Here is a 10,883-nt window from a genome sequence, read left to right on the forward strand (position 1 = left end):
TGCTTTGTCTAATGCCACGAACTAAATCTGGCATCCAGTAAGTGCTCAATAAAGATTGAATAAATGTATTTAACAGAGTACCTGCTATATGTCAGGCACTGTTCTAAGAACTTTTAAAAAACTTAACTTCCAATCTTTGCAACAAACCCTACCTATGTTGTAGGTGCCATCTGTGAGCACATTTTACAGAGGAGGAAACAGACTCAGGGAGAGGCCTAGCTGGTTCCCTCCTAACTACCCCATGCCTCAGGTCCTGGAGGTGTCCCCAACTGGCCCCCTGGGGTAATGGATATTCCCAATTCTGCTCCCTCAGAATCTCTCCCTGGGCTCCTGCCACTTCCCCTTCTCACTTCCCTTGTGCTGACCTCCCCACCCACCACATGCTGACCGCAGGGATCCTCACTTTCAGTAAAGAAGAAGACAGAGGTTAAGTGAGGATGAAGGATGAAGCAACTACCTCGATGCCACCTCTACCCCATGAAGAGGGACAAACTAAGCACACCATGCTCATTTCACCCTTGTTCAACACTATGAGGTTGATGCCGTCATCGTGGTAAAAATTATGCATTTTACAGATAGGAAAACTGAGGTACAGATAGGGAAACTGAAGTGCAGAGTTGTAAGTGACTTGCCCAAAGTGACACAGCTAGGAAGTTGGCTCTAACTCTTATGTTTCGTTTCTCCCCAGTGAGAATTTGTTCAAGGAGCATCGACTGAGTGCTGAAAGGTTGCTGGGTGGAGCGTGAGGTGCTGGGGATACGGTGGCAAACAAAACAGGACCAAGAATGAGACAGGAAATGAGGGGAGAGTAGAGGAGTCAGAAGGGACAGGAGAGGTCAGAGCTAAAGAGGCCTACAGGACGCCCTCCCCTCTCCCCCTGCCCTTCACCCTCCCAGTTCCTCCTGCCTGAGTTCCTCTTTTCCTGCTGACTCCAGAAGCAGGTCAGCCCAGATAAAGCAGGCATCCTCTGTCCTTTCTGTCGGGAGTGCAGGGGGACTATGCTCAGCATGACCGCCCAGGCACAAGCCCCTCAGTTGCTGCTGCCGCTCCTGCTGCTTCTCCTTACCCTGCCAACCACAGGTGAGTGGTGGATGAGGGCCCAGCTGGCCTCCGGAGGTGCCCAGGTCCATTATATCCCTGACCATGCCTCACCCACCCATCCCCTGGCCCTGTTACAGGCTCAGACCCCGTGGTCTGCTTCACCCAGTATGAAGAATCCTCTGGCGAATGCAAGAACCTCCTAGGGAGAGGTGTCAGTGTGGAAGACTGCTGTCTCAATGCTGCCTATGCCTACCAGGAACATGGCAGTGAATTCTGTCAGGCATGCAGGTTAGGGGGAGCCTGGGGTGGAGGAAGGCAAAAAGGACTGTGGGGTCACCCAGAACTGGGTGCTTTCTTCTCTGATATTTCCAAGGGTGGCCCCGAGGCCCCAATCATGACCATAGCTCAGGGTTTCTCAACCTTGGCACTATTGACATTTGGAGCTGGACAATTCTTTGTTGGGGGTGGGGGATGCTGACCTGTGTATCGTAGGATGTTTTGTAACATCCCTGGCTTTCCACTATATGCTTGTAGCAACTCCCCCCCTCCCCAGTTGTGACAACCAAAAGTGTCTTCAGACATTGCCAAATACCCCTAGGGGGCAAAATTGACCCTGATTGAGAACTGCTGCCATAGCTCACACATATTGAGTACTTCCTGTATATTGGAATTATTGCAGGTGGGGTGGAGCTCAGGTATTTCTGAAGTTAACTCTAAGTCCCCTAATTGTGACGGCAGTTCCTATTTATTGAGTGCTTATTATATGCACATACAATGTGGGTACCAAAAAAAGTGGGTGATTCTGAGGGTAGCTCCAGGCCCCTAATTATGATGACACTTAATATTCATTGAGTGCTTCCTGTGTACCAAATACATTGCATGGGCAAGGGTGGGGGGATCCACTTGAGGATTTCTAAGGGCAGCTCTAGTCTCCTAATCATGATTTCCAGCTTGCACACATTGAGCCCTTACTGTGTGCCAGATCTATTTCTAATTGCTTACTGTATAGTCCAGATACACCACGGGAATGAGGAGATTGGAGATTTTTTTAGGGTAGCCCTGGGACCCTAGTCATGTGAACAGTTCACATCTATTTAGCATTAACAAGATACACAGTGCTATGCAGGGAGGTAAGGACAGATCTAGGGTATTTCTGTTGGTTCCTGTTTCTTAAGCACTTCCTGTTTACCTTCTACTGTGCAGGGTGGTAACCTGGTATGTTTCTGGTATGTTTCTGACAAGGTCCCTAGTCCTTTCATTTGCTTACTGCGTGCCTGGTGTTGTCCTTGGGGTCTTCCAATGGTAACTCCGAGTCCCTGATCATGAAGGTAAATGACATTTATCAAGCACTTACTGTATTCCCAACCTCTTTCCATTCAGTCCCCCACTATCTCTAAGCAGTAGGTACTCATCAATCCATCCCACACACATTTACCTAGCACTCCCTCATGTGCCTACCCACACTCTGGAGTCCCGCACGTTATCCTTGTCAGCTTACGCCAGGATGGGACATATGTGCTCTTCTCTACAGGTCCCCAAAATGGTCACTGTGGTCCACTTGGGCCCCGTGCTCCGTGACATGCTCTGAAGGCTCCCAGCTGCGGCACCGGCACTGCATAGGCCGAGGTGGGCAGTGCTTTGAGAAGGTGGCACCTAGAACCATCGAGTGGCAGCTCCAGGCCTGTGAAGACAAGCCATGCTGTCCCGGTGAGGAGAATCAGCAAGGCTGGAAAGCACTTCCTGTTACCTGCCGCTGGGAGCAATCAGTAAAGCGGCAGCCTGGGCCTGGTGTTTGTGAGAACCTCGGGAGGAGAGTAGTGGGGGTGAGGTCAGAGAGGTGAGGGGGCCTGATCCTTGGGAGCCACAGTGAGGACGCTGATTTGAGTCTAAGTGATGTGGACTGGGAGCAGGGGAGATCTGACTTGGGTAGGGAGGAGGGCAGACTGCATGGTCAGAGGTAAAGCGGAGGGACCAGTGTGAAAGCTGCAGCAGTCCAGGTGAGCCGGGATGGTGGGCCAGGCATGGTGGCAGAGGATGTGAAAATAGGATTAGCTGATGAAGGGTATCAAAGAAGCAAGGAGTCCTGAAGGACACCCCACCTCCATCCCATTCTCCTCTCTTCTCTCCCACAGAGATGGGCGGCTGGTCTGCTTGGGGGCCCTGGAGTTCTTGCTCTGTCACCTGCTCCAAGGGGACCCAGACCCGCCAGCGAGCATGTGATCGCCCTGTGCCCAAGTGTGGGGGCCACTGCCCAGGAGAGGCACATGAGTCACAGGCATGTGACACCCAGAAGATCTGCCCCAGTGAGTAAGAGCAGCCAAAGGATGCTAACAGGGGCACCTAGGGTGGGTCTGTGGGGTTATACCAGAGAACTGCCAAGGTGAGAGGACTTTGGTATGCATGACCACTTGCATCATCTTCTCCAACTCCCACCACAGCACACGGGGCCTGGGCTGCCTGGGGCCCCTGGAGCCCCTGCTCAGACTCCTGCCATGGTGGACCCCACATGCCTACGGAGACACGAAGCCGCACATGTTCTTCCCCTGAGCCCTCCCAGCAGCCTCCTGGGTTGCCCTGCCCAGGCCCAGCCTATGAGCAGCGGGGCTGCACTGGCCTGCCACCTTGCCCAGGTATGCAGGGATGAGGCCTCTGGTCCTCTGCCAGGGGCTCTTGATCTGGGCACAGATGTTCTACCATGTCAGGGGATACAGTTCTTATACCATGTGACCATGGAGCCCTTCATGTAGGGACAGTCTGTCTAAAGGGTCTGGGGGTTGGGGGATGGGGGATTGAGGTGATCGTTCTCCTCATTCTTATTTCCTCTCCAACAGTGGCTGGGGGCTGGGGGCCGTGGGACTCTGTGAGCCCCTGCTCTGTGACCTGTGGCCTGGGCCAGATCCTGGAACAGCGGACATGCAATAATCCTGTGCCCCAGCACGGGGGCCCCTTTTGTGATGGTGACAACACCAGGAGTCACATCTGCAACAAGGCTGTGCCCTGCCCTGGTCAGCACCTCAGGATGCAGCATTTCCATGCCTAAGCCTCTCTGTCCACCTCTGCTGCCCAGTTCCTGCTGCTGAGATCTTGTTCCTATCTCTCCACCTTTCCTGGCCCAGATGCCTTGGTTCTACCTCTGATCCCCTATTCCCACACCTGGAAAGCCCTGTCCAGGGCCAGCCTATGAGCAGCAGGGCTCTACTGGCCTTCTGCCCTGCCCAGGAATGCAGGGATGAGGCCTCTGACCTCAGAATGGGAAGTTCTGGTCACTCCCACTCCCTCCTGCAGTCCCCATTCCTTCCTCTGAAGCCCCTTGCTGGTTCCCTGCTTTGGTCCAACCCTGTTGCCCCATCTCTGCAGTGGACGGAGAGTGGGAGGCCTGGGGGGAGTGGAGCACCTGCACCCGCCGGAACATAAAGTCCATCAGATGTAAAAATATGGCGGGCCAGCAGATGCGCTCAAGGAACTGCAAGGGCCGCACGTTTGATGGACAGCGATGTTCGGGGAAGCAACAGGATATCCGACACTGCTACGACATCCAGCAGTGCAACTGTGAGTGCCCCACAGATTACACTGTGAGGATGGGGCAACCTATGTAGGGACAAGGGCTTTTCAACTCTGCCTGTGGACCCCGTGTTCCTGCAGCCTCCCTCTCACCCTTCCTCTGAGACCTCCAGTTCTGACTCTGACCCCCAACCCCTCATTACAGTGAAAGGCTCGTGGTCGGAGTGGAATACCTGGGGATTATGCATGCCCCCATGTGGACCCAACCCCACCCGCGCCCGCCAGCGCCTCTGCACGGCATTGCTCCCTAAGTTCCCGTGAGTGAGGGGGCAGCGTGTGCCTGGGAGGGGGTCATGATATTAAAGATGAGAAAGTCGACTACGACAGACAACCAGGGCTTCCACCACTGGGTCTAAGGTGTCTGTCTTGCTGGGTGTCCCCTCCCAGCTGCGGGAAGGGGGAGTAACTAAAGAAGATGAGAAGAAAGCTGTTGGAGGAGAATTCATAGCCTCTGTGCCCCTCGGTCACTCATTCAGTCACTTAGCCATTCACTCAGTCCTTCCTGTGTCATTGACTCTGACCTTCAGTTACCCATGCTTTGAGGTGCTCAGTCACTCAGGCCTCCATTCACGTCCTCACTCCCGCAGTCACCCAGGGCTCCAACCATTCACTAGACATCTCACTGCCCCAAGGCACTCCAAAGCCTTTTGGGCAGCAGTTGCAGACACAGAACCCAAATCCTGGAGATCCTCCAAGGGACCTAGCTGACATGTGAGGAACGACTGATGTGTGGGAAAGGTACTGCCACCTCAACTTAGGTTACCAGGAAGCTGATTGGGCCTCCTGGGGCAGATAGGGGTCAGAAAAGGCATTCCTGGCATCAAAACTGTGAGTAGAGTCTTAAGCTGCCTTAAGCGTTTCCCAGTCACAGAGAGGCCCATGTGTTAGAAAGGGCCAAAATACTTATCTGTTCCTTCCACATACATCAAGCTACTAGGTGAAGCAGTGTTCCCAGCTCACAGAAGACCTGCCATCTGGGAAGGGATCTCCTGGCTGTAGGGTTTAGAGTAGGTCCAGAAGATGAGTTAGAGGTGTTTTTTTTTTTTTTTTAAGACACAGGGTCTCGCTGTGTCACCCTGGCTGGAGTGCAGTGGCACAATCGTAGCTCACTGCAACCTCAGACTCTTGGAATCCTCAAGCAATCCTCCCACCTTGGCTTCCCAAAGCATTGGGATTACACCATGCCCGACCTAGTTTAGACGTGTTGAATGGTGGTGCAAAGGACTTGAATGAGTGAAAGAATGAGATGAGAGCAAATGAGAAGCTTGCCTAGTGGGAGGAGTAATCCAGGCACATTGGACTGAGTTTGGATGAAGTGGAGTGGAGAGAGAGCAAGAGTGACCGGGGCAGGGATTTGGGCCCAACAGTAAGGCCTTAAATGTCAGGACAAGGCATTTGTTGTTGTTTTTTTAAGTGAGAAAGCAGGATTTATTGAGAGGACAGAAAAGCTCCCACGGTGGGAGGAGACCCAAAGCAGTTGCTCGGCATTTGGTTTTTTTCCTGGGGGCGGTGGGGAGCGATATAAAGGTTTTAGAAGTAAGAGTTGTCTGGTGTCAACAAGTAACAATCACCAGCATTTACTGTGTGCCAGGCACCACTCTGAGTACTTTACTTCATTTATTCTCATTCAGCCTTGTGAGGTGGCCGTTAATATTATTCCAGTTTTGCAGACAAAGGAAACTGAGGCACAGGGAAGATAAAGAATTTGTCCAATATCTCACAGCTAAAAAGTAGTGGCGGGCACACAGTAGGCACCCAATAAGAGTTGAATGTATTCTTGCCTTCCCTGACCTTCTCCCTTCCATTCCTCCTGCCCAATGCCCCAGGACCACCATTTCCTTGGTCGAAGGACAGGGCGAGAAGAACGTGACCTTCTGGGGAAAACCACGGCCACTGTGCGAGGAGCTGCAGGGGGAGAGGCTGGTAGTGGAGGAGAAACGGCCATGTCTACACGTGCCTGCCTGCAAAGATCCTTGGGGAAAGCCCTAACACCTCTCCCTTTCACTCTGACCCCCTGACCTCCCAAACTTCAATAAACCAGCCTCTTCGAACTCTTCTAAGATTCCTTAAAGGAGAAAAAGCAACCTATCCCCTTCTCCAGAAGTGAAGCGATAGCATCTTTTAGGGCAAAGGACACACAACACGGGCAAAGTCACAACAGCCTGTTGTGGAAAACAGTATTTCCACTGTGGCTGCGGTGGAAATGGCAGGAATGAAAGCAAGTGTCCAGCCTCAGCCTCCCTTCACTGCCTTAACCCCAACGTGTGGGCCCCCAGCCCCCCTGCGCCCCGGGCCTCCCGGCACGTTCCTCTGCAGAGCTTCGCGTTATGGTTTCCTGATTGGCTATGCTCCCTAGCAGGCACTTCTTGATTGGCTGGCGTGCTTGTTCGTTGCCGTCTCCCCGCCTCCGTAGGTTCCCACCCGCGGGAGCCTCCTGGCTGGCTCCGCGTCAGTCGGCTGTGAACGGCGGCGGAGGCGGGTGCTGGCCGGGGTTGGCACCCTGCCGCGCGAGCACCTGCACCCACCCACTCCCTGCAGCCCAGTTCCAAGCCGCAATTACCGGCGACAAATAGCTCAGCGAGGCGGGGGGACGACCCCAGGAAGTGCCTATGATGTGCTCTGAGCTGGGGCGGGGGCAAAGAAGCTAGAGTCAGCATCTGCTCGGAGGAGCCCCCAAGACAAACCCAGACACGTATTACTCTAGCATTTGCTCATTCAACACTTATTAGCGTCTACTGTATACTCAGGCTAAGTCTGGGTGTTTGGGGTGGAGGAGGGCTGGTAGAAGAAGACATCTGAGCAAAAGAACAGACTGAGAATAGGCATAACTTTCATTTGAACATCTTCTCAACACTTAACGCCTACTGTATACTAATAATAGTGCTGGACATCATGGGGGATAGGGAAGAAGAGGAATCAGCAGGACGTGTCTCCAGTGAAGGAACAAACCCAGACACCAACCACTGCTCTTAGCATTTGCTCATTCATTCGCCACTTACTGAATGCTCAGCCCCTTGTGAGAAGACGCATCATGAGAATTATAATAGCTAATACTTTTGAAAGTACTTGCTGTATGCCTAGTAGTGTCTTAAGGCTTTCCATGATATGAACTCGTTTAGCCCACAACAAACCCATGCTTGTCAGTATTATCCCGGTTTTACAAAGGAGGAAACAGATACACAAAGGTAGTAGGCTGGACATTTTTGAAGCATAATGAATCATGGTGAGGCCTTAAATGTAGGAGCAAAATTCAGGGCTGTGGGTAAAGGGGACCTCTCTGTATGGGAAGATTCGTGTGGGAGACTTGTGACACCTGCACCCGGTCTCTCTTGGTTGCTTTCCCCTTTTGTAAAATGGGCCAGTTGATGGGTTGAAGTGAACATGAAACCTATGAGTACTTGGTCATCTTGGGAGGACTAGGCCAAAGTGAGGGGTTCTGGTTGCTACTAGAGAGTATAAGAGAGGTGTGTGTTTACAAGAAAGTGGAAGTTCAGCTGTGTATGTGTGTGATATGCAGACCTATGGGGCTGTGCAAGAATCAAGGTAGTATTGAATGTATATGGAATGTGTGAGGATACAGTTGTGTGTGTGCCATAACAATGTGTGAGTCATATGTATGTTTGTACACGCACAATCACATTAAGGTGGTATGGATATATATGTGAGTGAACTATAACCATGGGTACAATATTGAATGTGAATGTATGTCAGGAGCGTGTGTTTGAGAGTTGTTATGCACCAATGCACAATAAGTTCATTCTTGGAGCTTCTTTTGTGTGCCCATTCCTGCTGAAGAAGATGGAGACAGTGTGAGGGAACGTCAGGTCTGCCTCAGGGAGTTAAGACACTCCTGAGGAGAATCCTCATTCCTCTGCAAAACGATCTACAAAAAAAGTATAGAAATTGGGCTACCTAGAGAAAGGAATTGGTGCTGGGGTCCACAAGTAGTGGGAACCTGGGTATGGGGCCTCTAGAAAAAGGCACCATCTGGAGACAGATTGCTAAGAAACCCAAATTCAGGCCCATAGAAGGCAGAAAAGTCTGTAGACCTGCAGCTGCTCCTGTCCCCAGAGAGGACACCACCCCCTGCACAGCTTGTTTGCTTCCGTTACTGAGCAAAAAACTAGGGAGTGCATACTTCAAAACACTGGAAAATATCTGATTTGTGGGGAGTTTCCCATGTGGGGAACCCTGGAAGGAATGGACAAAGCAGGTGGGACTGAAGCTGACTGGGTTTGAGGAGGGAGTAGAGGATGGTTTTGGAAGTGTTTAACTTGGGGACTAAGGGAGCCTAGGGGAAGAGGGGATGGATCTGAGACCTTGGATAAGAGGGCTTTCTGGAGATAGTGGTCAAAGACAGCCTTCACAGAGAGAGGGAGAAGGCTTCCTGGCAAAGGTCACAGCACATGCCAAGGTATGGAGGTTGCCCCTCTCCTTAAGGGTGGGTCAAAGGCGTAGCCTTTTCACAGATGAAGAAACCAAATCTCAGACAGATAAAGTCACTTTCCCAAGGGTAAGGAGACCTGACTTGAATCCAGGCACTGTGACTCCAGATCCCCCAATATTACTACCTTGTTTAAACCAGTCAATAATTTAATGAATGAAGAATGAACATATGAATAAGTGGATGATCCATCGGAACATTCTGCAGGCAAAAGTGACCCCAAATCTGCTTCATGCATATCTTCTGCCACCTCACCTGGTCTGCCATCACCACTCACTATGGCCAAGGTCCCACCTCATCTGTCCCTGGCTAACCTCTGACCCCATCTCCTACCACAATCCCCCTGACTTTGTTCCGACTACACTGGCACATTCCTTTAAAAAAATGTATGGATCATAAAGTGAACATGGTCCTTTGGGAGGGAATTGGAGTTACTGGATTCCCTCATCTGTAAAATGGAAATTATATTATCCACACCATAGGATTATTATGAGAGTTGGATGAAACTGTGCAGGGTTTCCCACTTAACCTTGGGAAAGTGACTTTATCTGGCTTCCTTTGACCACTATCCCCTTAGTGCTAGGTACCATCAGTCAACAGGTGGTTATTTATGAATTTGTGCTTTTATTATAGTCAGAATCTTAAGGTTTGACAGGATGCCTTCCACATCCCACCTTTGCCTAGACTACCTCATTTGCGTGTGTGCAAACATTATTTGGCACCTACTGTGTGTATACCCTGAGATGAGTCTACATCTGTCTGTGCAAAGTTCTTGGGTGCAGGGGAAGACAGCTCTGGGCACTGATGACACCAAGTGGTTATCATGGGCTTTGGCTGTGTCCAGAGCAAAGGGATGGGAGTGTATACACAAGCATGTTGGGGGGGATGGACACACACCAGGGCTAGAGCTGCAGAGAATGTGTCTGTGTTGCAGATCTAGCTTTCTCCATGATTGTCTGTGTGTGTATGCTCGTGTGAGTTTCCCTGGATCTCTGCATGTCGATGTGTTGCCTGTATGTGTATGTGTGCTTGTATGCAACATGCCCATGTATGTCACCCTGGGCTTTTATGTCTATATATATATATTTAGCTTGGTGTGTATTCTCTGTGCATGCCCCCGTGTTTTTCCTTACTTTTGTGTGTGTCCATATGTATCTCCACGTTTGTGTCATTCCTCGTGTGCCTCCAGGACCTCTGCCACCCTGGGCAAGGGTGTGTATATCGCCTAAGTGTCCGCCTCCGTTTGTCTGATGCTCTCTGCCTAGCTAAGCTTGTGTGGACGTGGGAGACTGATATCCCCGCGGGGCACTGCGTGTGACCGCCTCCCCCCCCCCGCTGTGAGGTGGTTATTTCTCTACTTTTCTGTCTCTGAGTGTGCTTTCACCTCCACCCCCAAAAAATGCCTTCTGAGGTGAATATCAACACTGGAAACCGAGTGTCTGCGGAGGACCCTGTGTATGGGTGCAAGTGGGTGTGAGGATCAGGATGAGGCGGGATGGCGGGGAAGGCTGCCTGACGACCGACCCCGACCCTCCAGACAAGCACCCCACCCCCACTCCCCAAATTGCGCATCCCCTATCAGAAGGGGGGAGGGGAAACAGGATGCGGCGTGGCGCGTGCGCACTGTCAGATTCAGCACCGAGGACAGCGCCTTCGCCCCCGCCTGCAGGCGCGCGCCACCGCCGCCCCAGCACTGAAGGCGCGCTGACGTCACTCGCCATTCCTCCGGAAACCCCCCTTCCTGGCCTCCTTGGTCGCGTCCGCGCCGCCGCCGGCCCAGCCGGACCGCACCATTCGAGACGCGAGATAGGGGGGCACGGGCGCGACCATCCGCGCT

General features: G+C 52.0%; 1 protein-coding gene across 1 annotated transcript; it reads left to right on the top strand.

The window, feature by feature from the left end:
• The first annotated feature begins 1,007 nt into the window (after nt 1-1,007).
• CFP (complement factor properdin) lies at nt 1,008-6,591 on the top strand. Its single transcript, XM_008068376.1, has 9 exons — nt 1,008-1,080; nt 1,179-1,329; nt 2,573-2,748; nt 3,174-3,344; nt 3,480-3,671; nt 3,873-4,046; nt 4,399-4,590; nt 4,748-4,859; nt 6,429-6,591. The coding sequence occupies exons 1-9, from the start codon at nt 1,008-1,010 to the stop codon at nt 6,589-6,591; spliced, it is 1,404 nt and encodes a 467-aa protein (XP_008066567.1).
• Nucleotides 6,592-10,883: the final 4,292 nt, after the last annotated feature.

This window comes from Carlito syrichta, unplaced genomic scaffold (genome assembly GCF_000164805.1).
Source record: "Carlito syrichta isolate Samal-C Ts95f unplaced genomic scaffold, Tarsius_syrichta-2.0.1 Scaffold310585, whole genome shotgun sequence".
NCBI lineage: Eukaryota > Metazoa > Chordata > Mammalia > Primates > Tarsiidae > Carlito > Carlito syrichta.

What these genes read in the sequence shown, in the direction of transcription:
- CFP (XM_008068376.1), top strand. Translation starts at nt 1,008, where the DNA reads ATGACCGCCCAGGCACAAGCCCCTCAGTTGCTGCTGCCGCTCCTGCTG. An exon ending in CGACATCCAGCAGTGCAACT is followed by an intron (nt 4,591 to 4,747) that starts GTGAGTGCCCCA and finishes CCCTCATTACAG; the next exon opens with TGAAAGGCTCGTGGTCGGAG. An exon ending in GCATTGCTCCCTAAGTTCCC is followed by an intron (nt 4,860 to 6,428) that starts GTGAGTGAGGGG and finishes CCAATGCCCCAG; the next exon opens with GACCACCATTTCCTTGGTCG.